This window comes from Castor canadensis, chromosome 5 (genome assembly GCF_047511655.1).
Source record: "Castor canadensis chromosome 5, mCasCan1.hap1v2, whole genome shotgun sequence".
NCBI classification, from domain to species: domain Eukaryota; kingdom Metazoa; phylum Chordata; class Mammalia; order Rodentia; family Castoridae; genus Castor; species Castor canadensis.
Window position 1 is genome coordinate 177,783,900 of NC_133390.1, and position 27,406 is coordinate 177,811,305.

Here is a 27,406-nt window from a genome sequence, read left to right on the forward strand (position 1 = left end):
CATCCTGCAGTCCTAGTATTCATTTTAACAGTGGGTCCATGTTTTCTTCAAATGCATTTGTGGCCAGGTCTGGGATCTCTGGAGCCTTGAGAGTTTATTTTGTGCACAAGGCCTTTGCCTCAGTGTCTGCAAGTCAGTCTGTTTGTCTAATAGACACCTGCAAAGGGACCAATCTCTGCTATCCAACATACAAAAAGGGAAACTGCCAAAGAGCAGAAAAGTCTGTCTTTAGAACAATAATATGCTTTACGTACACAGCAGGAAGCATTTGAAAATCCTCAAATAAAACTGTAGTGTACCTGAAGAAATTCTTAACACCTCTTCCCAAAAGCCTCAAGTGTTTCCCATCCTGTAACAGTGCAAGCTTTGAGGAATGGCGTTCATCAGTGGACCTCAGAGCCCGCAGTGTTTCTGGGGCATCCTCCAAAGCCAGAAGGGCCCTTTGTCATGGAGCATTGACTTTCATAAGATGATACCCAGTGGGAGATGTGACCATCGAGTCACGCTGGGCCCTGTGTTTCTGGTTAAATTCCAGGGTCTGGGGGACATTGCCGTCCAGATGGCACGGTTGGCAGCTGGGGTGCTCAGTGTTCAGGTGTTGCCGATGCCCAGGCAGTTACCTTCAGAGCCTGCAATGGGCTTCAGAGAATGGCCTATGTGTCTTTCCATGTTCTTTGACCAGAATTTGTAGTCGTCAGCCATTGGCTCTGCTCCAGAGTCAGATCTACTCAGAGTATATACATTTGCTACAAGGTTCAAGAATATCCACCAGGGGTAATTACATTAAGAAGCCCTCTGTTCTGACATCTATTAACACATAGGCTCTGTTGTGTGGTTCTTTTTGTTGTGGTTTTGGTTTTGGTTTGTTGAGATGGGTCTTGCCATTAACCCAGGCTGGTCTCAAACTTTTAGTCCTCCCTCAGCCTCCTAAGTGCTAGGATTACACCGCAGCCTGCTGTGTGTGGTTTTTGAGTTGGAACCTCTGGTTGTTTCTGATAGAGTCTTTGGTGGCTGCCTGGAAATGGCACCACAAGAGTTGTACAGATCAGTGGACACATTGCTGTTGAGCAGAAATCTCCAGAGACTTGGTTCTTGCCATTGAAGTATCTCTCTCGTTTTTTTTTTTTTTTGGTGGGACCTGGGCTTTGAACTCAGGGCTTTGTGCTTGCAAAGCGGGCACTCTACTGCAGAGCCACACCTCCAGGCCATTTTGCTCTGGTTATTTTGGAGATGGGGGTTCTCTTGAACTGGTTGCCTGGGCTGGCCTCAAACATGATCCTCTTGCTCTCAGCCTCCCAAGTAGCTAGGATTACAGGCAGGAGGCACCACTGCCTGGCCCACTGAGGTGTCTCTGAATTGTCACCTCAGCTATGGGGGGGGGGACAGGCTGGATGTAGATTTTCTCTACGTGAGTGAACACCATCTATGAGGTCCGATCATAACCCAGAGTTAGAGCAGTTTTCCTTGTCTAGCTGCTGTGGTGTTCACACAAAACGACTTAGTATGCTAGCATGTCACTGAGGACTGCCTCAGCTCGATGATGAGGTTCCCTTAGTCCAGTTAAGCCACATGGTTTCTTTTTCATAGGAGGCAGTCAGCAGTTGGGTTGTGGGGAAGCCAGGACAGCAACAAGAATCCCTGCTTCACGATGGTGCTGATTCGTTGGCGATGGAAAGTTCCCATTTCTTCTAAGATTTAGGGAGGCCAACATCATCTGAAGTTAGGTGCCTTTTGAGACTTAGCACGGTGCACGCATGTTAAGTGTGTTCTTCGAGTTGTGTATCTCTGTTTATTGGCCCTTAAAATTTCTGGTTTGCTCTCCACATTCCTTGACCACCCACAGGCCACCTTTAACCTTGTGCCTGATGGTTTCGTTTAGTTGTTTGAAAGTGAGGGAAAGCAGACCCTCTGAATCGATGGATGTCAGAATGAGCTAACGAGGGCCCTGGGTGGGCGTGCAGAGACACAGGTCAAGTCAAAGCATTTCTGATTTGGGGCTCAGAGTCAGGCAGGGGATACTAGCTGTGTTCATCCTGTCCTACCTCCACACCATCCTCAGAGAGACGTCTTTGCACCAATCTTTGGCTGGGATTTTTACCACACAAAGGGACATTCCACAGAGCCAAATGGCAGAGACTTGTGCACAATTATCTGGTCAATTGAGGCAAAAGAAAATAATCATTTGTCCAATTGTCCAAATTAGCTCTCTGGACTGTCCTGAATGCTTGGGATAATTGTGTGTTTCTCCACTTTAGCTCCGTAATCTGGCTAAAGTGGACCATTTAGATGAGGCTCCGTTCAACACAATGCACATTTAAATCAGGCTCAGAAAAAATAGACCACTGGGTTTAGCATTTTCTGTTTGTCAACTATAATTCTGTGATTGCTTTCAGCTAGTCATCCAAATTCCACTACCAGTAATCACTATTTCTCATTTTATAGATGTGCTGGAGGCCAAGGGCTCTGGTTTGCTTCATCTGGTCTCTTTTCCTCAGAGGAAGTGCCTAGGGACTCAAATGTGGTTTTTTAACTTGGTGTCTGACCCAGGGCACCATAGTAGACCTCCGTTTGCATCAACTGCAGGGAGACAGAGAACATCATCTGCTATCTGAGCCTCCCCCTTCTCCAGAAGGGGAAACTGAGACCTGTGCCCAGGCTTGCCAAGGTCACATGGTGATACAACTCAGGCTAGAACTAGAATCATCACCTTGCTTATTTCCAGACCAGCACTCTTTCTGCTTACGCCATTTCAATTGTTCATTTCTTTCCATAAAATTAAATGACCTTCTTCAAGAAAGATTTAATGGTCAAGATGTGATTTGGTAAAAAGCCTCCTCAAGGATTTTTTTCTTATTACAAAGATGAGACCACGCTGCGGCTGAGAGAGATTTGCAAACAGTGGTGTGTCATTATCCCCAGCTCCGGTTTTCGTGTAATTGGTGTGAAGAGAAGGTTGCTGATGAATCAGCCTGCTGCTGAACAGAAAATAATGATTCTTTTATGACGTGACTCTGTGTACGTACATGTGAGTCTGCAGTTGTTTATAAAAGGTAGATGTGTACATAAAACGCTTACCGAGATGGATAATGTCATTTTAAAGTTGTAAATAATAAAAAATAGTCTTGAGCAAAACTGATTTTACAATTGCCCGAGAATATGGTACTTCATTTCAGCACTGTGCAACGGCTAGAAATTGATTTTTTTTTAAATCCAATTAAGCCTCAAGGTTGGTTATCCATTTAAAAGGTTGGATGAGTTAAACAATGACAGTACCTTCAGTTCATGCTAATAATTAGATTTACACAGGACTCCAGCCCTTGCACCAGCCTTGCCGAGGTGTACATTTTGTATCTTTGCACAACCATGAGCTCCCCAAGACCCCAGCCACGGAGCAGCTGCACCAACAGAGCAGGGACCCCAATGTGGTGTGCCCTCAGCTGGCCCCTAGCCCTGTCATTCCTTCCCCTCAGCTTTCCCCAGAGAATGTTGGTCTCCCCAGATGGTCCCTTTTTCTGTGGCCCTAAGAGTATGGGGAAATGGGAGGGTAGCCCTTATTTAAAGAAGGGAAGAAAAGATGCAGGCACCACCTGGTATCACATGCTGCTGTGTTTATAGTATCACAAATGAGTCCTGTTTTAAAAATACTACTTTATAGTGTGTATTTACTACGTGTTCCTGGCATGTTAAGAAAAAAAAACTTCAAACGTCTTTTTATGGTTCTTATAGGTAATGTTTAAGTAGTACTGAATTTGTGAAGATGTTGGGAAAAGCATGAACCCGATTGGAATGCTTTTTACTCTGCTTGGGCTATGATGACACTCAAGTCTTGTAAATCACTGAGCATAGATAAGTAATCTTATTTAAATCTAGCATTTTAACTTGCATTGTAACATAAGTAAGGTCAGTGTGTCTCAGAACTTCACATCCATAACCAGCCTGAGATAAGGAACCTTCCAGATTCAGTGAGAAACACACATACACACGTATATACACACATGCACATGCACACACATTGAATTTCCTTCTCATTGCCCTTAAAGGGGGGTTGCTAGCAATTTCTGGTTAGTCCTTTGGCCTCCCCCACCCTCTCCTCAAACTGTTCAGCTGCCAAAGTCCTCAGCAATGGATTTAGGATTCTTTATCTGCATGCAGATATCACAGATTTGTACGAACACAAGAGTGTTTCTGGGGAAAATGTGACGCAGGTTGAAGATTGAGTCATGTTCAGCGCACTGGAGAAGCATACGGTTTAACAGGAGCCTATATGTGAAGGCTTCCCTAAAGAAAAGATTTGATCAAATAAACATCCACCCCCAATTTTGCTCTCTAAGTCACCATATGCGTAGGTTGCTTAAAGCAGTGTGGAGCCACGTTTGGTCTGTTCATTCTTTTCTCCTTTCCTTCCTGCAGTCTTCCCAAATCCCGAGGCTCCAGGTCTTCAATATGCCCTTGAAAACTTTTGCAACTACGGAAACAATTGTGCTGGTGTTCAGGAGTAAATAGGAATTTAGTCCCTGAGACATGAGGGTTATTGCCGTCTCGCACAGTGCCCTTCCTGGGAGGATAACTGAAGCTGCAGGAATGGCAAGAGACTCAGAGAGCAACTAGTTCAGCCCCTCATCTTATCAAGAAGTCCTAAAACCCGATGTCTAGAGGAAGGTTCTCTGTCATTAATAAATGGTTCTGCTGGTACATTTTTATTAACACATTCTCATCCCACTGGTAGCACAGAGTATAAAAGCATGGTCTTGTAGATGAGAGATGACGCACTTTTCAAGCGGAGTGCAAAAGATGGTGTGCTGTGTGCTACCTTTTGCGTAAGATCCATGAATGTGCGTAGTCTTTTTTTTTTTTTCCTCAAAAAGAGACAGGAAAAATCAACGAGAAGCTAATAAAAATGGCTACCTGTGGGGATAAAAGGTGACTTGTGAAGGATAAGTAGAAGAGGAGGTGAGGGATAAGAATGAGGGGACGCCTTTATGAGCATTTCCTTTTCACAATTTTGACTTGAACTGTAATGAATGTTTTATGAATCCAAGAAAGAAAATAAAGAGAATGAAAATGGCAAACCATTACACTGAACACAAGCAAACATATAAGAACCTAAGTGTATATCTCATTGATAAACCACACAAAAATGAAGTAGAGTTTTAGGACATCTGTGGGATATACTCCAAGAGCCAAACCAAACAACTAATGGACTGACAGGTGTGTTGTCAGGAGTAGAGGCTATAGGAAAAGCAAATGATGTCTGTAGGAGGGCTGCTGGGAACCAGGGTCCTCATGGTATGGGTGAGTAAAGTGGGAGGATGGGCAGGTGAGGAAGAACCTGGCAGAAGGAGTGAGCACGAATTATACTAACTGCCCTCCAAGACAGCTGGAAGCAAGGACACCTGAGCGCTGTGTACATTTGAGCACGCTCTTGCTTTCTAACCAACTGTTCCCCAGGATGAAAGGAGCCAGCTAAGGTTTCCTAGAAAAATGGCTGACTTGATTTGGGGCAAGGAAGGAACAAGTGATCCTGGGAACCATATTATTCCAGAAAGGTCCAAAGGCCTCAAAATCTAATAAGCACACATCAAAAACCACAGGAACCAGTCTGATGGTGCTCTCACTGGCCTGAGTGGGGACACTTGGAGCAGGGGTACTGAAGAATATATAGGAAGGACATATGCATCTATTTGTACACAATGGGCACATGGCCCTGTGGTTGATTTAGTGCTCCACTATTGCCATCTTGAAATTGCTTTGGGGAAAGAAGCCATGAATTCATTTTTGCATTGGACTCACAGATTATGCAGCTGGTCCTGGAAAGGGGAAGGTTGTCCTTGCTGAGGACTAGCAGGTATGACACGGCTAGAAAACAAGCATCTGTAGCCAGTACCATGACTCTGGGGGAAAGGCTGTTGGGAACCAGAACATTCCTGTAGTCTCAAAGCATCACTCCAGCCCTGGCATGGGTCTCAGTTTTCCCATCTGGAAAAGGGAGGCTCAGGTAGGGAGGTCTATTATGGTGCCCTGGGTCAGACACCAAGTTAAAAAACCACATTTGATTCCCTAGGCACTTCTTCTGAGTCAAAGAAACAAACCAGAGCCCTTGGCCTCGAGCACATCTATAAATGAGAGAAACAGTGAGGGTAGAATTTGGATTAGAAAGGACATCGATTTTAATTCTATTAATCATAAAAGCTGGAAATGCACTTTTACTGTGAAGAGATCTGGCAGACCCCACTGAAACTGAGTAGCTACTCTGGGCTAATACGGGGGCACTTAGACCCTGTGACTCCTCTGTAAGGCCCAGTGGAAAACACAGGTATTTTTGTCAACAAAAACATTGAACCCCAATCTAATCCTGAGGAAACAGGTGAATCCAGACTGTGGGGCCTTTTCTGACACACCAATGTCAAGAAAGACAAAGACAAGATTGTTGTAGATTGAAGGGGCCCAGAAGGTCCTGACGCCAAATGATACTTATTTAGACTCTGGATTTAGAAAGAAAAGGCCTTGAAGACATCTGGGGATAATTAAGGAAATCCCAACGTGGACTATTGAATACATTAGATGATAACATTGCTTCACTGTCCAATTTCCGTAGGTACGATTGGGATATTACTTTGATTCTCCTTGTTCCTAAGAGGTACTTAGGGTGAGTGTGTGCAACTTATTTTAAATGATGCAGAAAAAGATATCCATAGACACATCACACATGCCCGTGTGTGTGCCTTTATATGTACACGTTTGTATACACATGCACATCTATCATCGAAGGGCATACAAATAATTATTATGCCAGTTTTTCAACATTCCCGTAAGTTAATGAATTTTACAAAAGACTTTCTAGAGAAATGTGCTTTTCATGGTCATGAGTTCTTTTTCCTTCCTTCAGGAAACATTCAGTGCAAACCCAGGTGGCAAGTCTGGTGCCACCAGTTAAGGAATGTGACTCAGGTACTTCCTGGTACTCAAAGACAAGAATTGTTCTGGACTGAAGGGGGCCAGAGATCCCGGAACTCTGCTCATGGTGAGGGAAGACACAAACATGCAGTCAGGGCAGTGCTAGGGGAGGTCACGCGAGTGTTGGTGTCTGTTGGTCAGGCTCAATCTCTCTTGAAGGCTGGCGGCTCCAGGACAGTTATGGAGGGAGGTTGTCAGGGAAGTCAGGCTCTGCGCCCTCCGTGCTTATGAAGCTTCAGGCTGCCTTTATTTCATGTTAGTCCTGACTCAGGCACCTCCACTGGCTTTTGGTTACCCACAAGGTCAAGTGAAAACTGTAAGGCTCAGTGTGAGTTGTAGGCACACCGTGTGTCCGCCAGCCATGTGTGCATCAAACACTGCCTATGTGGACAATCCCTTTACTCTTCAGGCTTTTCCGTGAACAGTTCCCTGGGCATAGTTCAAACTGTCCAGCACCATCTCATCCCGCAAGACCCAAATTAAATGCTGGGCACGGTGGCGGCTCGTGCCTGGAAATCCCAGCTACTTGAAAGGCAGAGATAGACTGTAGTTTGTTTGAATCCAGCCCTAGCAACAAGTTAGTAAGACCCTGTCTCAAAGAATAAACCAAATGTGGTAGTAGAGGTAGGAGGATTACATTCTGAGGCTGGCCCTGGGCAAAAGCATGGGACCCTATGGGAAATGTAATTCAAGCAAAAGGGACTTGGTGGCACTGCTGAAGTGGTAGAGCACTTGCCTAATGGTGTGAGGCCCTGAATTCAGACCTTAGTGCTGCCAAAAAAAGAGTAAAACCCAAGTTAAAGGTCTCATCTCAGTCCATGGGACCTTCCATAACTGAGCCTTTTTTCCTAGTGACCCAGTTTCTGGGTTTGATTGCTATGCTCACTCCCCACATCCACACACATAGGCATGAGCACACACTGTTGTTCCCCCAAAGCCTGATGGGGCCTAGAGCTATTCAGAACTGGTGTTCAATAAAAGCATGTTGTATGAATGAACAAATGAAAATGCCAGAAACTATGAAGCTAGCTTTCTCTCGTTAGACATACTACAGTTGGGGAATCTTGTAGCCTTTAGCTGAGTCTAAGCAGGCCTTAGGAGATTTGGTGGACTCTGGCATGAAATTAACATGTCAATGTACATTTTAGATACCTAGAGCCATCCATCTGACAGGATAGGATTTCAGAAATTTGTCTTAGAATGTGAACAGCACCAAAAAAACTTCCTAATAAGTCCTGGGAACTTTATTCTGATTTCTTCCAGAAGTTTTAAATTGTTTCTTCAACTTCTAAGTTAAGTCTGCACACCCAGATGAGTGTAGTCTCAATTCATCAAAAAACATATGTTGCTTCTTGGGTTGCGTTAAAGATCTGGCCATTTATTTTAAACTTTCACTGTTTTTTAAAAAGAAAATTAAATAGAGGTCAATTTTTCATTGACAGTGAAATATACACTAAGCAGTGGATTAATACCTTCATAAAAAAAAGAAAATTAAATAGAGGTGAACTTTTCATTGACAGTGAAATATACACTAAGCCGTGGATTAATACCTTCATAAAAATTTATCTAAACAAAGTGCTGCCTGTCTTATTTATGTTGAAGTCTGTGAAGTCTACAGTGAAAGGGGAAAGTACTTTCCTGGAATCTATTTGTGTCTGTCACAAGCTGCACGTTGAGGAAACTGGCAGGCATTTGAAGTGGAATAAATCCTTACTATTCTATTTAGTTTGGATTCTTTGATTCGGGGGTGGTTTAAAATCAGAATCAGGAATATTTGCTTCTAACAAGCACCTAACATCTTTCTCTTGCTTTCTGTGTAATAAGTGTTCAATAAATATTGGTTGAATTGAATCAACCTGTTCATTCTTGTTTGGGGTCATTGTGGTTATTCAGTCTGTTCTGAAATATGGGAGAATTCCAAAAAGGAGACGGTCTCCAAACCTCTCCCAACTCCCTATGCACCAAACCGCCAGGTCAGACTTTCCCAAATGCTTTTTGGATCCTAACTCGGTTTGTAAAATCTGTGCAGAGAGCCAGACTTCCTGCTCAACTCCAGTCCTGACTCCTGCCCATCTCCAGGACCCTGTTCTGCCCTCTGGTTTCACAGCCCCCCACCCCGACCCCAGTACATACTCTGCTTCTGTGTAGCTCTCCCACCGCCCCCAGACCCCACCAGAACTTCGTCCTGGTGGGGATGGCTTCCCTGGCTTATGATGTCCTGTTTCACCTATGGGGACACAGGCTGAGCCTGTGTCACCCTGTAGGCAGACTTTGCCGGCTGTTTCAGCCCCCTCTGGAGTGCCTTGTGCCTGTCTGCAGTGTATTTGCAAACAGAAAAAAGAGTGATAGATCTTCATGCTGCTCTTAGTACCCTTTACAAATGTGTGAAAACATTCAGCTGCTGTAAAATCTTTTGAAGAAAATAAAACCCAATTAGCATTGACTTCTATGTCTGGAGAGCCAGAGTTTCAAAGGAATTCCTTTCACTCAACAACTATTTTGTGATGCCTGCTCTGGAATGGACACTTGCGAGGGAGAGGGGCAAAGGCAGACACAAAGGCCTGCCTTCAGGGCACTGTTGCTCACTTTGTGCTGCTGTTGGAGGGTCTATCTGGACCATTTGGTGGGTGGTGACGGGTGGGGGACTGGAGAGGCAGGCAGGGAGGTCACACTATGGAGTTGACTTTGCTACTTTTCAGATTGAAAATGAAGAAATTCAGGGGCAGTGGCAGGAGGAACTAGGAGGAGGTAAGGTGTCAGCCCACGGTCTTGGGCAATCGGGATGTAGCAGTATGGATAAAATCCCTGTTTTTAAATGACTCCAGGGTCCTCCCCTATCCTTGCAGAAGCCAGGGCCCTTACTTCATCCACCTTGCCAAGGGCCTACCCTCCCCAACAGGACAGGGTGCTTGTCTCCTCTCCTGAAGCCCAGGAGGCTGGAGTAGCTTCTTACTCAGACTCGTGCCCTATGACCTTTCTTGCAAGGGCTGGCCAGGGAAGGAGCCCGCTGGGCAAGGCAGCGTGTGCCTTTCACGGTCCATGCCAGAAGCCTGGACATGGGAACCCACGCCCCAGCCACCCCTAGGCCCGGAGAAGTGTGTGTGTTTTGGGGTGGGGGGGGCAGGACCTGGTCAATGTCGAGGCACGTGACCGTGGACAGTGCCCACCAGGCCGGGCGGTGGGCCCCAGTACAACTCGGGGGCTGCCAGGGATGCCCCCGGGGCCAGCAGACCTGGCCTGGGGTGGCGCAGGCCTCCCGCCCTTCCCTTCGCCGGCGCCCCCTCGCTTCCCGGGCGGGCCCTGCACGTCTGCGCGGCCCGCGGCGGCGGCGGCGGCGGCGGGGGAGGCGGGGCGCGGCGGCCGGGCGGGCCGGGGCGGTGCCGAGCCGAGCCGGGCCGGAGCGGGGCGCGGGTGGCCGGGCCGGGGGCGCGGGGGAAGATGGCGAACGTGGGGCTGCAGTTCCAGGCGAGTGCGGGGGACGCCGACCCGCAGAGTCGGCCCCTGCTGCTGCTCGGGCAGCTGCCCCACCTGCACCGCGTGCCCTGGAGCCACGTCCGCGGGAAGCTGCAGCCCCGGGTCACCGAGGAGGTGAGCGGGCCGCGGCCGCCATGCGCCCGCGGAAGCCCAGGCCCGGCGCGCGCAGGCCCCGCCTCGCCCGCCCGCCCGCGCCGGCCTGCTGGGCGGAGGCCCGCGACACGGCCGTCCAGCCTGGAGGCCACGGCGGGCCCACCAAGGGCCGGCCATTGAACCCCCGTCCCCGTGTCGCCCCGCAGGCCCAGGCCGCACCACCTGCGCCCGGCCGCCCGGCGGGCCCTGCCTCCCAGAAAGCCGGTGGCCGCGTCTGCCTGTCCTTCCTCGTGGCCTCTGGCCCCTGACCCCGCTTCCGTGGAAGCTGGCCAAGGCCCATGCGTCGGGGGTTCCAAGTGTTTGAAGCAGAGGGTCCCCAGACTGGCCGAGGCCTAATCCCCTGAGGGCGGAAGGGTGCCAGCTCACAGACACACGCAGCCCCCTCCCCAGGAAGCGGGGGCCGGGCAGCACACGGTGCCCTTTAGGAAGCAGGCCTGGCTGCTGACACCCGCACTGTTTGAAGCCTGTCTCTTGTCTCCCTCTGATCTAGCTCTGGCAAGCAGCTCTGGCCACGCTCAACCCCAACCCCACGGACAGCTGTCCCCTCTACCTGAACTGCGCCACTGTGGCTGCCCTGCCCTCCAGGGTGAGCAGGCACAACAGCCCCTCTGCTGCCCACTTCATCACCAGGCTTGTGCGGACCTGCCTGCCGCCTGGAGCCCATCGGTGCATCCTGGTGAGTGCTGACAGGGCCCGGATGTGCCTGGAGCCAGGGTACTCAAGCAGCCCACACCTCTCCATTGTCACAAAGCAGGATTCTGTGGTCCCAGGGACCTCACACATTATAATCCAGGGCCTGCACACCGGGCACTAAGAAGTGATTTACCCCAGAGTTGTTTGGATGGCAAATCTGAGACTCCAGCCTAGATTTCTGGAGGCGGAAGCTCACCTCTATGCCTTTCCTGCCTGGTAAGGCAGTAGGCAACATCTGGTGGCTAAGGCCTTCTTACTTAGCTTCAAGTCACTCTGGTCCCAGTGAAGCCACCCAAGGGATGGGACACAGCCTCTGTGGGGCACCGTTGTGAAGCACAGGAAGGTGGCTGTCCAGCAACTTCTGGTCACAGCCCCTGTGGCCTCAATTCTCTCCCACTGCAGATGGTCTGTGAGCAACCCGATGTCTTTGCCTCTGCCTGTGCCCTGGCCCGGGCCTTCCCACTGTTCACACACCGCTCAGGGGCTTCTCGACGCACAGACAAGAGGACTGTTACTGTGGAGTTCTTCCTGGTGGGACAGGACAACGGCCCAGTGGAAGTGTCCACGTTGCAAGTGGGTGTCTGGAGGATAGACTGTGTAACCCAGGAGCCCTGAGAGGGTGGCAGGCCTCTTTCTGCTGGGTGGGCTTTGTTTTTACCATCCTGTCCTGTCGGGTTAGTGTTTATCAAGCACCTGTCCAGTGGCAGGTGTTTTAATATCAAATCCTGTTGTGTGTGTTGCATCACCCTTTCTGGAGCACTTCTACATATGTTATTTCATTTGAGCCTAAGAATAATCCTTTGCAGGCAGTCAAGAGTAGAGTTGATTTCTAATCTCTGAGTTCGAGTAGGGGCCTGACACCAGGCTTCCTTCCCATGTGGCCTTTCCTGACTCCACTGCTGTGGCCTCGCCCACCACCTCCACCCCAACAGCCACACAGCTTGGTCCTCCTCTTGCTTCAGAGCTCACCCTCCATTTCTGTCTCAGGAAGGTCTGTTGCCGTCAGCCCTCAAGGCTTTGTCTTCTGTCTCCTTGACCAGATTAGAACGAGGAAACATGCATTCATCTGTCATCTCTCTTGTTCCTTCATTGCCAAACATTTAAATAACATGGTCTAATTGCTTTGCTCCTTTCCCCACCAAAACCTAATTTTTGCCCCTTTCTGATGGGCCTGCATGCCGACTGGACAGGAGTGTAGCCATCCCTCCTTGAAGCACACCAGCTGGGCCAAAAGCCAGGCTGCCCTTTTCCCTAGCCTGGCTACTGCCTCTTGCATCTCTTAGTGGCCTCTGGCCTCACACTCCCCATTCTGGGTAGTTTCAACCACCTCTGGGCCCCATTTGGCAGTCAGACACCGATGACAGCTCCTTACTGTCTCTAGGAAGTTCCTCCTGAGCTCTGAGCCCCCCTTTTGCCACATCCCAGGCTGGAAGCCTGACATTACCCTCAAGTCCACCCTCCCTGTCCTCCCTTTCCTGCTTATTCCCCTTCCCCTCCTTACTACACTTGCCTCCTGCCCAGGCACAGTTCCTGCTATCCCTTGACTTGCCAGACTCCTTCAGGGCCTCATACCTCATGTGACCTTTACTCAGCCATTTCCCCCCACCCAGGGCCCTGGTGCTGTTAGTTCTTCGGCCTCCCGTTCTCCTCTCTGCAGCTTTAATGGATTGGCATGTGGTCGTTCTGCTGGCCTTGGACCCTTGGATAGCTTTGGATTCTGAGTCTAGCAGGTGCCCGGCACACAATAGGTCCTCACATAAACATAGGCAGAGAGGATGCATGAATGACCCTCATCTCCTGACACTCAAACTGAGGCCTGTATTCTTTGTGTTTGCTGCTTTCTTCTCTAGAGCGCCAAGCTTGCTGGGGTCTGCCAGGTCACTCCTGCCTCCCTTGAGGCCCGTCTTCCTGCTCTGACGTGTGTCCCAGACAGGACGTGCGAGGCGCTGACAGGCGGCAGGGCAGCACAAGCACATCTCATATCTGAGCTGTCAGGTCCCAGGTCCCTACCTTGGAGGCTTTGGGGTTTAATTACCTGGGACAGGCAGTGGCTCTAGCAACAATCAGACAGCGGGGGCGGAGGCCGGGCTGGCGGAATCGACCTGCACCTGCCCTCCCGACATACAGGCTGGGGACACAATGATGAACTTGGTGCTGCTGCCCTGCACCCCCGCGGGCCCTAGTTGCTATGCACTCAATATCCGCTTCTTCTGGCCAGTGCGGAGGTGCTGACGCAGTCAACTCTCTGGGTTTTCTGAGGCTTGGGGTGGGTGGTGGGGACTGAGATGGGGCGGGAGCCCTCTAGTCAGCTGGGAGCAAGGCCCTGAGGGCAGAGAAAGTGGATAGGCAGAGGCCTTGCAGCCAGGTTGGAGCAGGACTTAGACATCTGTTTAGGCAGCTCTCTGAGCTGTCTTCCCCAGAGCTGGGGTTGAAACCTCTTGACACTGCTGTGGTCCACGTTCCTGGGTTCCTGCTCCCTCCTGGGTACCAAGTAACATGAACCCCTGAGATCGGGCCCCACCTGTTCCTCCTCTCCACAGCTGTGCCCAGAGCAAACTGTCCAGTGACAAGGAAGACAGGGCAAAGAGACCCCAGTGCTCTCACGTGGGCCTCATGAAGAAAAGCACCTCTGCAGCACCCAGGGGCCATGTGTGGGAGGATCCCAATAGCTTCTGCCTCCCACCTGCCCCCTTGATGTCCTGTGAGCAGCCCCACAGCCTCCCCGGGATTCAAGTGGGTCTCTGGGGAAATGGGTGAGGAAGGGGGTCCCAGAGGTGATCTCTTGGTTTTTCTAGTGCTTAACAAATGCCACAGAAGGTGTGCGGCTGGCTGCTCGCATTGTGGACACACCCTGCAATGAGATGGACACAGACATCTTTCTGGAGGTTGGTGGCTCAGTCATGTCAGGAGAGAAAGAGCTGGGGTGGGGGGTTTGTCTAGACCCCAAGCAGAGCCAGAAGAAGCCTGGGGGCTGTCCATGCTCTAATCTGCTGATCCCTGGGGCTGCTTTCATGAGGTTGTGTGGTATACCCCACTCCAGCAGGCCGGGCAGCCTCAGTAAAGGGAGTGGGGAGGACAGGGCCTCAGTGAGGCCCCGTCACAGGATTGCAGCCATATGCTACAGGAAGCTAAGTGAAGAGTGAGCTTTCTCCTCTGGGCTTAATCACGAGAGGCACAGCCACTGGCCTCCAAGGCGGGCTCCTTTCCCGCCACACAGGCAATGGTTCATCGCTGGCCTCGAGCCCGGCCTTCTTCACGTGCCTCATGTTGTTTTTTCCATGAACATGTCCAGGAGATTAGTAAAGTTGGAAAAGAGCTGGGACTTGCCCCAACCATCATCCGAGATGAGGAACTGAAGACAAGAGGATTTGGAGGTGGGTAGGGCTGAAAGCCCATGGCACTTGGTCCTTGGGAAATGGCCAGGGGTACCGAGGTGGAGGGGGTCAGTGGGGCACGTGGCATGGTGTCCCGGACTTCATCCTGCTTGTGACCTGAAAGGAGTCAACCTGTGTCCCAGCCCAAGACGAGAGCCTGGGAAGCAGACTCTCTGGGGGAGGGAGGAGTAGCTATCCAGGTTCTGATGCTGATTCTGGAAGCCGCTGGACCCATGTGTTTCCCACGCCTGCAGCCTCCTCACAGCCTATAGACCCCACTCCTGGGCTAGTGCAAGGGCTCTCTGTTCCTCGAATATACAAGAATGGGTGACTCTCGCCACCTGCAATACTCCCCACCACATTCACTTGGTAGAGGCCGTTTTGTCCTAGGTGTCCCAGCTCAGGTATTATCTCCTTCCCTGATCGCTCGGGTCAGTCCTCTTCCACTGCCAGGGACCTGGAGGGAAAGAGAACCATGACTAGGCTGCCTGGAGGTGCTCCCAGACTGACATGGGGATGGTGTGGTCAACTGTGGCTCTTAGACAAGCCAGCCCCAAGACAACTGGCCACTGCAGCAGCATACCTCTGCTGCTTGGGTAGCTTGGGGTCTCTCACCACTATAGCCACGGGTGGTGACTGGGGCTGGAGCCATCTGCAGGCTTGCCTGGAGTCACCATCTGCTTCCAACAAGGGGCGCCCGCGAACTGCTGGCTGGAGACCACAGTTCTCACCATGAGGGCTTCTCCACAGGTCACCTCACAGCGTGGCAGCTGGCTGCTCGCAGGGGGAGGTCTGTAGAGAGTGGGAAAATGTGACCAAGCAAGATGGGAGTGACCGTCTTTCCTTGGAACCTAGTCTCAGTAGAAGTACCTCGTCTCTTCTGCTGGGCTTTCTGTGGTTAGCCACTAGGCCCTACCCCCACTGAGGGGGAGGGGACTGCACAGGGATCGCATAGCCAGTGGAGGGTGGGGTCACTGCCCACCACAGACACATAAGCCAGTGACGGTGGAAACAGAGTCCACTTGTGTTGGGCAGAGTTTCTCAGCGGGTCCCACAGGATAAGTAGGAGTTTGTCAGGCCACCATTATTAGTTCTTGTCATGCTTGCTGTCACTGTCCATCACTGCTCAGTGATGGACAGTGATGCATGGCCTCTGCCCTGAAGCAGGCCACTCTTTGCTCAGGAAGATGGGGCATGTGAGCAGAGAGAGAGCAACGCAGTGGTGCAGAGGCCATAAGAGCGGGCTGGGGAAGGGCGTGCAAGCTGTGCGTGCAAGAGGGCTCAGGGCAGAAGGGGACAAGTGTGGGCGGGAGCAGCCTTGAAGCATCATCCAAAACTCATTTCATTCTGCAATCCTGTTCTTTTCCTTCTGGACATGATAAATATTTTTTCCCTCAGTGGGTTTTCTTGCCTAACAATACTTTGCACAGGATTGTTTGCAGTCTCAGAAGTTGGAACTAATTTCCATTCCCCATCCCACGCTGGCCAGGAGCAGGAGAGGTTGGGGAGGGGCAGGTGGGTAGCTAGGGTTGGGGTAGCATGTCTTTCTGGGAGAAATTTGGGCCAGCCAGCACCTGGGTGGGTTTTCCAGGGTCCCTGGGAGTCTCTGCTGGTATAACCTGTGCCTCAAAACTCCCCCCTCCACACAGGAATCTACGGGGTCGGGAAGGCTGCCCTCCACCCTCCAGCTCTGGCCGTCCTCAGCCACACACCTGACAGTGCCACACAGACCATTGCCTGGGTGGGCAAGGGCATCGTGTACGACACCGGGGGCCTCAGTATCAAAGGAAAGGTGAGCTGTAGGTTCTGGGGGACAAGGGTGGCCGTGAGGCAGGAAGTTTCCAGAGCTCTGAGTTGGGTAGTTCAGGGAGTCTTCTGTGCCTTTTCTCATTCCGAAAGGCATGATTTTGTGTGGGACACCTGGATTCTGGGCCCACACTTCAAACAAGAGTCAGGAACTGAAAAAATCTGGTTAGGGCCTAGAGAGAAGCCACAGAAACAAATTAAAGCGATGGAAAACAGAGCCCAGGGACACGAGGTTCAAGAATTAGGGCGATGTACACCGTCTCTGAGTCTGCCGGAGGCTTGCATGCTGAGTGATTAGAACAGGCTCTTCTGACACAGGGCCCCACAAGAGCAAGGAAGTTACCTGGGGCGTCACTAGGAGGCCCCTGGTGGTGTGGGGCTGGTGGCTTCTCTAGAGGAGGGGACCTGGGAAGTGTCCCATGTGACTGCACCTGCCGCCTTCACACCTCACACAGGCCTTCATTAGCCCTCACACCTGTGCAGAGCAGCCTGGTTGGCCCTCAAGGACTGGGAGGGAGTGGTCCACAAGATCCAGAGGAAGAGGAGAAGAGAGACTTTGGCAGGAATGGCAAGTTAAGTGTGTCCAGAGCAAACACTGGACACTGACTGCAGCCCGTGTAACTCACACGTATTTCCTGCTGGCCTAAATGGCATCTTAACAATTTGAATTAGTTATCAACATTTAAAAACAGGAAGAATTCTCATAAAATATTGGATTTCTGGTCCTTTGTAGTCTCAGAAAATCTGGCCACACTGGCACTAGCTTCTCACCTGGTTGTTGTGAGTGGTGGCTGTCTGTGAGCAGAGCCTCTATTCTTCAGCTTGCCACAGGCCCCACCACTCCCTGTTGCCTCCCAGACATGGAGTCCCAATTTAGGGCAGAGAGGGGCCTATGCTGTTGTGTTTTGCACTTCCTGAGTACTCAGAGTAATACCAGGAGTGGGTGATCATCCTTCAACATCTTTTCTCTTCTAAGCAACAAAATTATTTCAGGAAATGAAACTAATAATACAAGTTTAAAAATAACCCCACTAACAGTGAGCATTCTCTTTTATTGAATTCCATACCTATTACCATGCCTGCAAAAAATTTGAAAATAAATATTCCAGTACAAACAAAGAAAATAGCAATGTGTTAACACTTCAAATATTATCAATGTATTTTTTAATAGATAAAAAGTAAGCCTCCATCTCCATCTGTAGCTGTGAACTGTGGTATTGAAGTCTGTGTCAGGGCCTCGGCTGGTACAGACTTGATCCTCAAATTAACCTTCTCCACTCATCTGTGCTCCACTGACAGAGGAGCCAGGGTTGTCTTTCTGTCCCCACTCCCAGCTGTTCTGAGGATACTGTAATTTAACTGTGGGGAGTTTCTGCCACACAAAGCAACTGATAGGCAGAGACACACAGGAAGTCTTTCATATAGAACTGCTTGGCAGAGGCTCCTGAAAACCTCATTTCATGGTACATTCCAGAACTTTCATTGGCCGGCCATGTGCTCAGATCTCTAGGACCCATTCTAAGAGCTTTCAAAAGTCTGTGGGTTAAAAACATCTTAAATACCACATCCAGGGGCTCACACAGGTTCCACATCTGTGTTTTTGCTGTCACTGTGCACTCGTGCTCTCTTTTGAGGCCACCAGTTCAGTGGGGGGAGTTGGAACACCACAGTACCAGGGGCTCCATCTCAGCAGAGCTGGCCCAGCCGTTCGCCCTGTTGAACCATTCTCAAGTGGCCCTGGCTGGCTGAATCCATGCCAGGGCTAACTCTGTAGCTGGCGGTTACTCACATCTACAAGGGAGAATGTTGCTTAAAGGATAAATAATAAAGATAGATGAACCTGAAGCTTCTATTTATATGGTTAAAATTATTTAATTCAGCAATTACTTAAGCTTCAACCAACAAGAGTTTTGAGGGGAGGAATATTTGATCACTAACATTGTGTAGACACCAGTGTGCGGTGACAATAACAAATGGACTGACTTTTAGCTGCTTTGTTAGTATTTTTAAATTCCCACAGGCTGTTCGCCCCCTATTCCGTTCACCTGGTAGTGGTGTCTGCCCTGTGCTGGTGGGTCTAGCCTTGAGGCAGCTGTGCTCTTCAATTAGGATCAGATACTTGCTAGCACTTGATGTTGGCTTGTGAGAGGGCCAGAGTGAGAAACAGGACTTTCTGGGCACTGGTCCTTCTAACTTCCATCACTTGGGCCTGATGTCGCCCTATTTGGCCTCCAGTGTGTAGCTTCAGGGAGGCTATGGCCCGGGGGTAGTTGGAAGAACCATCAGAGTGTGGCATCTTCTGTAGTTCCAGGCCATCCTCCAAAAATGAAACAGTCCCAGCCTCCTCCTGGAGTCAGCTGGCCTACAAACTTACAAATGGAACAACCAGAGTCTGGGTACCAGCCAGTTATTACCAGCCTACCTGCCTTCAGCTTGTTCGGCACTTGGATCTGTTTGGCATCGATTCACAGTGACCAGGGTTTTTCCTGAGTGTCGGTGGGCACTGCACCTGGGGCTGGGCAGAGAGGCTCCAGCAGTTGACAGAAAGATCCCAGTCTGTACCTCACTGCTAGGGACAGTGCATGAAACTCAACACAGCAAGCATTCGCCCAAATGGACACCTCAAGAGCAAGTGGAGAGGAAATTGTGACTTCTCAAAAAACAAGCAGGGTATTGCCAGCAAAGCTACCAATTTTGCAAGGACTGTCGTAGCCTTGTCTGCAAAGACCGAAAAGGCAATTTGCTCAGTGGCCTAGCAGGTCTTGGACTTTGCTTGGGACCTCTTTACACTATTCTTCTTTCTCCCCATCCTCTTTCTATACTACCTTCCAGGACCCTTTTACACTCTTAAAAAATACCAATCTAAAATGATTCTGTTTATAATGGTGATAGCTACTGCTATTTACTGTACTGGAAATGAAAATTGAGAAGTGTAAAAGATATTTATAATTCATTTGAAAAAGAATACAGATCTGTTATGTCAACATAAATAGTATACTTTTACAAAAATAACCATTTTTTTCCAAAATGAAAAGAAGTTAGAAACAGCAACACCATTGTCCAATTCTTGCACATTTCTTCAGTGTCTGCTTAATAGAAGACACAGTCTGTTGTAATGTTGTTACATAAACGTGTTGCCTCACATTTTCTGGTAGGAATAGGAAGAAGTATTTTACTACCTTTTCCAGATAACCATGGGCATTCTTTGCTATTCCACCAAAACTTGACAAGTGATATTTTTAAAGGTTGGTTATAATGTGGAGTCTGAAGCTACATTAGTGAACTTCTGTCTTGAGTTTTGGCCCTATGACTGTGATGCCATGTGTGTGTTGTGGAGAATACTGGTCACAGAGGTATGCAGAAACTCCTTATAGAAATCAAAAACTTACACTCCTCCATGTCATCATTAGCTCATCAGAAAAGCCCTTGGGTGTGAGGTGGGTGTCAGGGTGGTGCGTGCAAGTTACCCAAAGTTCCTCTGTGTGCTTGGCACTCCTGGGCTGCTGCTGGTGACCAGTTGCTGAGGCTGTTTTCAGGAAGTGAGGGACATATCTTGTTTGTCGGCAGACCCCTCAGTCTGGACACCTTCACTTGTCTTTTGTGCCTGAGCCTCTGCTCTGACTGTCACCCCCGCAGAGGTGGCCAGGGTGTCATACAGAATAGTGGCAATGGCTTGTACCAGAGGTTAAGGCTGTAAAGCTTAACGTTAGTGCTTCAGCAAAGGACTTCTTCAGTGGCATTGCTTTATTGTCCCAGAGGACATGGGCAGGAAACCAGTAACTTCAAGTTCACTTTGGGGACACAGCCTCCATTGTGAAGAGTTCCAGCACTTTCACCAACCTTGGCTTTTGTACTATCCAGTACAATTGTCAACCCAGTGAAAAAGGCAGATGACATCTTTGTGTCACCATGAAAACCTTTTGCTTTATAAAAACAGAAGCCACGTACAGGGGTTGGTGAAACCTTATGCAATTAATTGAGCTACATTTGCAAGCTTGGCCTTTTTCTCCTGTGATTGGGAGTGAGGTGGCACCTGTGACAAGGGAACACAGTGTTCCATGAACAGCTGTCAGGAGACATTTTCTGTAAGGGCCATTTTGAAATGGTTTGATGCCAAGCTTGAGGCCCCATTTTTCCGTTAAACAATCTTGTGCTTTCTGTCCGATTAGGTCAGAAAGATGGCTTATTTTCAGTAGTGCTAGCTGGATTGTTTTCACTCGACTTAATTATAAAAGCAGCTCAGTTTATATCTAAAAATACTTTCCACTAAAATTCAAGGCTCATGTAATATAATAAGGTTCAAAAATCACTCCATACAAGCCCAAATTCTTACGTCTGAGGACCTGTTGTTAATTTAAAATATGAACTTGTCAATTAGCGTTGGAGACCTATAAAATGTTAAAAATGAATAGCCATTCTCAACGAGTTTATAGAAGGTAACATTTACATAGGTGACGGGGGTTGGGAGTGCCTTTCCTCAGACCCGTCTTAACCAGGAGCTGTGATCTGAACACAGGAGGCCAGAGAGGACCCATTCTTCTGGTGGTAGGATGATAAGGGTGACCAGGGGTGACTGAAGGGTGTCCCGGGTATGTTGTTACAGCCAGGTGAGAACCTGAGAAAAGTTGGGAGGGGCACAGAGCTAGGCCCACCCAGAGAAGCACCAAGAAGGGGTGAGTAGTAGGGCAGACAGCCAAGGGGAGATGACTTCAAGAAGGTGCTACAGCAGGCAAGATGAGTCTGGATGTGTGGCAAGGACTGGAAGGTCAGGAGGCCACAGCAGGGGTGGGGACCTGGGTTCCTGCTCGGCAGGACAAGTGGACAGAATGCTGAGCAGCCTGCACCCCGAGCTGGAGGTGGGGAGTCCAAAAGGAGGCAATCAGTCTGCCGTGTGCCCGACTCCAGCAGGGAGCCAGAGCTGAGCACACGTGGGCTGCTGTGCTGTGCTGAGGGGGCAGGGAACTAGCGCTTCTTCCCTACCATAAGCACAGCAGGGACCTGTGACATTGGCAAATACATCACCTCCAGTGATCCATGTCCCAGGAGGGACTCCTAGTTCTGATGTCAAAGACCCTCGAGATGCTTGCCCACTAACCCCAAGCAAGTTTTACGTGCTTCCTGCACCTTGGTTTCTTCCTCACAGTGTGGGCAGAGATGTGGATAGAGAGGCCCTGCAGGTGGACCGCAAGCTGTTATGGGAGCTGCATGACTTAGGGTCAAAGGTTCAGAGTTTGAGGTGCCTGTATGCACGTGAGAGGCTGGCCGCGGCAAATCCAATGGCACTGGTTAGCTTGTTGGCCCACCTACCAAATATTTACTGCCTGGCGGCCATAAAGCTCTACTAGGTGAAGGGGGTCCCAACTCTTTGGGGATCCTAGTTTCTTCGTGTGTTGCGTGGGTGCTCAGATGGCCTGGCATGAGCTCTGTGGGAGGTGGGGTCCTGGGGTGCTGTGCAGGTCTGGGCAAGAGGAGCTGCTGCCAGCCAGCTCCATGTAGCTCACCCTCTCTTGTGGTCCCTTTGTACTGCTGCAGACCACCATGCCGGGAATGAAGCGTGACTGCGGAGGTGCTGCAGCCATTCTGGGGGCCTTCAGAGCTGCCATCAAGCAGGTGAGTGAGCCCCCATCCCCTGCAGGTCTCATCTTGGGCTATCTCCCATTGGCTCTGCCCTGCCCTTCTTTCCACAATCCAGTCCTTCCTGGGTCTGAGGCACTGGGAAGCTCGGGTGGTGGCAAGGGTCCATGGGTCCTCTTGGATAGAAATCAGAGGTGGACTCAAGCAGCAAAGGTCAGAAAAGTTTTATTTGCAGAGAAGAGATAGGAAAGGCCACGTGGGGTCAAACAGTGGGACCTGGCAACTGGAGGTCCCCTGGGTCAGGTTGGAAATAGGGTTTTATAGCTTTTTATTGCCAGAGGATGGAGATTTGGCACAGACAGATGTCAAAGGAGAGGTGTCTCTCTGGCGCGAACAGGTGTTTCTTGGGATCACATGGACCTCCCTCAGTCTGCCTTTCAAGTCTGCACAGCTAGGCCTGTCCCTTCTCTGCATTCATGTCCTTCACGGGCCCCCAGAGCTTCCTGCCTGCTCTGGACCGGCCTCATCTCTTCCTGAGTATGTCACCCCAAGGGCAGATCTTCCTGTGCCCACCAATCAGGGACTGGCAAGGATTGGGTGCTCCATGCGTGTTCAGTAAGGAAGACTGCCTCAAACCATGTGGTGACAGGTGTACGCTCAGATGGGCCAGAGATGGAGCTCAGTGCACATGTTCTGAGCATTCCTCCCATGGTTCTCTGAATACCACAATTCCTCTAGGAATTGAGTCACCAGGGCTGACTCCCATCCCCCCCAAGTTCAGGCTTCTCCCCAGCCCCCAAGGTCAGTCTCTGTGCCCCATTATGACTCTTTTCTCACTTGCCTCAGCAGAAGCCCCACAGCTTAATCCTTGTTCAGCGTCTATGACCACTCAGAGGGCTGGGTGGCATCTCACAAAGCCCAGAGGTCCCAGAGCACTAAAAAAGCTTATTAACCAAGTGAAGAGTGGCCACCAACAGGCCAGTGTAGCATAAGCTCCTTAGTGTGGCTTTTCCAGGCCAGCGTTTTAGAGGCTGGACCCTTAGTGTCACCCCATAGGTAACCCCAGGCTGCCTTTGGATTCTGATTCTTCAGGGTAATAGTACGCAGTTCACACTGGCCAGGTGTCCCACCTGTGGGAGGGAAGAAGTCCCAGGAGATGGGGTTCTGCCTGCTGGGACTTCCTGTTTTGCCGTGTGCCTCCCACACTGCTGGGCTGAGGAACACTGGAGGTGCTTGGGGCTGGCAGAGCCTGGAGCCCCTCAGCCAGGCTGGCTTTTTTTTTTTTTTAAATAGTTTTATTATATTTTTGAATTAGCATACATTAATAATGCCCTGCTGTACCACACGTGGAAAGGGTCTTGTAGGGCTGGCATGGCAGCTGAGTGCTGTGCTCAGGCAGAGCCCAGGTGGCTGTGGGACAGCCACTGCAGAGCCCTGGGGGGAGCACGGTATGGAGCACGTGCCGTCTGCACTCTCCTCCCCTCTCTGGCTGGAGATTAACAAGGGGACACAGCCAGCATTTGATAAGGCACTCACTGGCTGAGCTCCGCCAGCCGGGCTGTGGGTGGTCAGCACCAGGCTCCTGACACCTGGTCCTCTTCTGTTTGCCCTCCTCTGCAGTGCCCCACTGGCTCAGCCAGGCTTCACTTCTCTGGTAGCCAATGCTCAGAGAGTGGGTCTGGCTGTCAGTTCTCTGATGGGAGCAGCCACTGCTTAGCAGGGGCACATGGGCAAGTTGAGAGAGTCACGTGCCTTTCACCCCTGGTTATTGCTCAGTAGGGGATGTGTCCTGGTGCCTGGGACATGCCCAGCAGATAGACTCTTCTAGGCTCCAACTCCCTCTTCTCAGGAGGCCAATTGGCAGCTGATTTGGTGCATCAGCTGGTGGCCATGAGGCGTGTCCACCTCCCTGTGGCCAGTGGCCTGAAGGGTGCTGAAGCCACCCTATTGTAGACAAAGATTCCACCATCCAGGACCTCGGAATGAATGCATGGGGGGCTGTTTCCTACAGTGGATATCCGATTACTAATTGTAGGAGGAAGAATGGACTAGAAAGTCACCATTTGGCTGACACCACAGTAGTAATTGTCTCAAGTAAGAACAGTCAGCAGAAGTTGAAGTTGGAGAGTGGAAGTAACAGGGGAACAGGACAGTTAGACAGCCACAGTGCATCCACACAAGCCACCTCCAGCAACTTTGCAGTGGAGACACCTGGTGGGCCCTCCCTAGCCAGGTGTCCCTGAGCACATCTGCAGGATTCTGCATATCTGTGGGACCTCCCCTGCTCAAGCAGCAGGTGACAACAGCACTGCTAACTTGGGGTGCATCCACTGTATGGTGTGGGCTCTGTTGGGGGGAGAGGGGGCTTTAGCTCAGAAGCTTCCAGAACTATGTCCTGGATGGTGGGGAGCTCCTAACATTGCACCTCCAGGGCTGAGCTCTGATCTCCGCACCTGGGGGCTTCTTTGTCTCCTGCTGTGTGGGTCTGAGAGCTCCTGCTCACCCTTCCCCCTCCTGAGCCTCTAGCCTATAACTAGAGCCACCATCTGCTTTTCCCTAAGGGTTTCAAAGACAACCTCCATGCTGTGTTCTGCTTGGCTGAGAACGCAGTGGGGCCCAGTGCCACGCGGCCCGATGACATCCACCTGCTGTACTCAGGAAAGTAAGGCCAGCCCTCTCCCTTCCCTCCTCTCTTGGCACGCTGCCCCTGTGCTTGATCCTGAGGCCTCTTCTCCAGGGTTAGGCTGGGTTAGCCCCAAGCCTAGCCTAGGATGGGGGAGGATTCCATCCTGCAATGCCTGGCCTCTTGGAGAGGGGATGTATGTTGGGGGTGAGAGAGCTACAGGGACGGTGGCTCTGAGTGTAATCTCCCGAAGGGGTCACTCAGGGAGCTGCAGCCCTGAGCTGGGGTCTCTACTGTGCTCCAGGACTGTGGAAATCAACAACACAGACGCCGAGGGCAGGCTGGTGCTGGCAGATGGCGTGTCCTATGCCTGCAAAGACTTGGGAGCTGACATCATCCTAGATATGGCCACGCTGACAGGGGCTCAGGTGGGCGCCACCACACTCCGCCTGGCTGCAGCTCCAGGATCCTAAATACCCCGGTCCTAGGTGGGGAAGACAAGTAGGGGGTATTTAGTTGTCACTAAATACAGCTGCCACTGAGGAGGCAAGGAACTGTGTCCTCACGTCTGTGCGGGTGCAGGAAGAGCACTTGATATTCATGGTTCTTTGTTCCTCCTTCCTTTCTCTAATTTGTTTCTCATTGCCTCACTCCTGGCTTGTTTTTCTGTCTGCTCTCTGCCCATCTTCTGTCTTTTGTGTTTCTGTCTTGCCCTCCCTGTTCTGGATGCTTCCTCTGTGCCTCTGGCCCAGGGCATTGCTACAGGAAAGTACCATGCTGCTGTGCTCACCAACAGCGCTGAGTGGGAGGCAGCCTGTGTGAAGGCTGGCCGGCAGTGCGGGGACCTGGTGCACCCACTTGTCTACTGCCCCGAGCTGCACTTCAGTGAGTTCACCTCAGCTGTGGCTGACATGAAGAACTCAGTAGCGGTAGGTTTGGGACCAGGGCAGGGTGGGGAGAGCAGGCCTGTCCCACAGGTGTGTAGAGCCCTACCTTCAGGAAGCAGATGTCCCCAAGAAAGCAGAGGTGCAGGTGGGACCCCCATGTGGAGGTCGGACTGCAGATGTGTGTCCAGAAGAGGACGTCAAGGAGGCATCCAGGGATTCACAGCTAGGGGCTGTCCTCTCCACAGGAGGGTCTAGCTCAGTTGCCCCACCAGCCTGTTTGCTGGTGCTCCCTTGTCCTGGTGGGTAAGGCTGTCTCCTTGCCCATGTTCAGAGTCTTTCTGACCAGGCTTCAGCCTCCCCTACACCAGGTCTCTCCATCCATCTGGGATGGCTTGCAGATCCCTGGGAGGCTGTGGCTAAGGGATGAGGACAGGGCAGGAGTAATGGAAGGCACCTGGAAACCTCCCTGGGCCCCTCCCACTGCTGGGAGTAGGAGGTCACCATGTGTCCTGGCCTCCTCAGGACCGAGATAACAGCCCCAGCTCCTGTGCTGGCCTCTTCATTGCCTCCCACATCGGCTTTGACTGGCCCGGGGTCTGGGTCCACCTGGACATTGCTGCACCTGTGCATGCTGTGAGTGCCTAGACACCCACTTCTGGCATCCTGTCCCACTCAGACACTTCCCCACCTGTCCCCTTCTCCTGGCCTGGACTGGTTCCTCTCTCTCATCCATACAGAGCCCCTCCAGCTCCAGAGCTGCTGCCTGAGCTCATCAGAAACATTCTGCCTTATGGGTCACATTGTCCATGGTCCAGCCTCCATCCAGCTGTTGTCCCCTGACCTCTGGTCTCTCTCCATCCTGGGAACAAGAGTGGCTGCAGTGTAGTCATTCCCAGTCAACCCATGCTTAGCAGGAAGCCCAGGACCCCCACTCTGAGCCTCCCCACTCTGAGGAGATCTGGGATTAGGCCAGAGCACATGGGGTACCCATTACCCATCTCCATTTGTCAACTCTGGGGTTGGTAGGGCAGCCACAAGAAGGCCAAGATTCTGGCTTTTGCTCAGGGATCCCTTGCCTCAATGTGCTTGGGGGGTCCTTTGGGGGCACCCAGCAAACCTCTTCCTTACAGAGATGCCCCATGGGCTCAGGGTTTCTACCTCCTCTGCCCACAGGGTGAGCGAGCTACGGGCTTTGGTGTGGCCCTCCTGCTGGCACTCTTCGGCCGTGCCTCTGAGGACCCCCTGCTGAACCTGGTGTCCCCACTGGGCTGTGAGGTGGACCCAGAGGAGGGCGACATGGGGAGGGACTCCAAAAGACGCAGGCTTGTGTGAGGGCTGCCTGCCACCTCGGCCCAGTGATTCAGAGCGCATTACCTCACTTTGCACTGATAATTTTAAACAATTGAAAGATGAAACCTTAAGATGCCTGTGGTTTGTTTTTTGTTTTTATCTGGTGGTGATGGAAACGCATTCTCATGTCTTCGAAAACAGCTTAGGGCTCAGCAGGGCCTCGGGAAAGGGGCTGGAAGGGACTGAAAGGGACTGGGGCTTGTTTCTATTTGGGTTCTCACAGGGCTCCTCTGTCAACTGTTGCCCCTAGGGCTTTTGGTACCACCTGGACCCAAGGGCCTCCCACCTCCCCCATTCCTCTTCCTCCTCTGTGGGTACCATGCCCTGTCTCTGGCCCCGGGTCTTGTTCTGGGCACTGGTGTTGCAGAGAGCCCAGGCCCTTGATCCATCTTGGGCTGGAGAAGGTATCCATCCAGCCCATCCATGAACAGATGTGACTGGCTGCAGGGGACCTCACTCTGTGGAGCAAGAGGAGCCCTTCAGAATTCACTTGAAGTTGAATTAAATATGGCCATACC

The 27,406-nt window shown here is 51.0% G+C and overlaps 1 protein-coding gene across 1 annotated transcript; it reads left to right on the forward strand.

Annotated features, from left to right (window-relative positions):
- Window positions 1-10,323: 10,323 nt before the first annotated feature.
- On the forward strand, window positions 10,324-26,959 carry Npepl1 (aminopeptidase like 1). The gene is made up of 12 exons (XM_020170047.2): window positions 10,324-10,542; window positions 11,072-11,257; window positions 11,677-11,847; window positions 14,070-14,159; window positions 14,567-14,648; window positions 16,298-16,440; window positions 21,987-22,064; window positions 24,590-24,690; window positions 24,956-25,079; window positions 25,404-25,580; window positions 26,061-26,171; window positions 26,712-26,959. Exons 1-12 carry the CDS (start codon window positions 10,393-10,395, stop codon window positions 26,868-26,870), a joined length of 1,572 nt encoding a protein of 523 aa, XP_020025636.2. The 5' UTR covers window positions 10,324-10,392; the 3' UTR covers window positions 26,871-26,959.
- The last annotated feature ends 447 nt before the right edge of the window (window positions 26,960-27,406 follow it).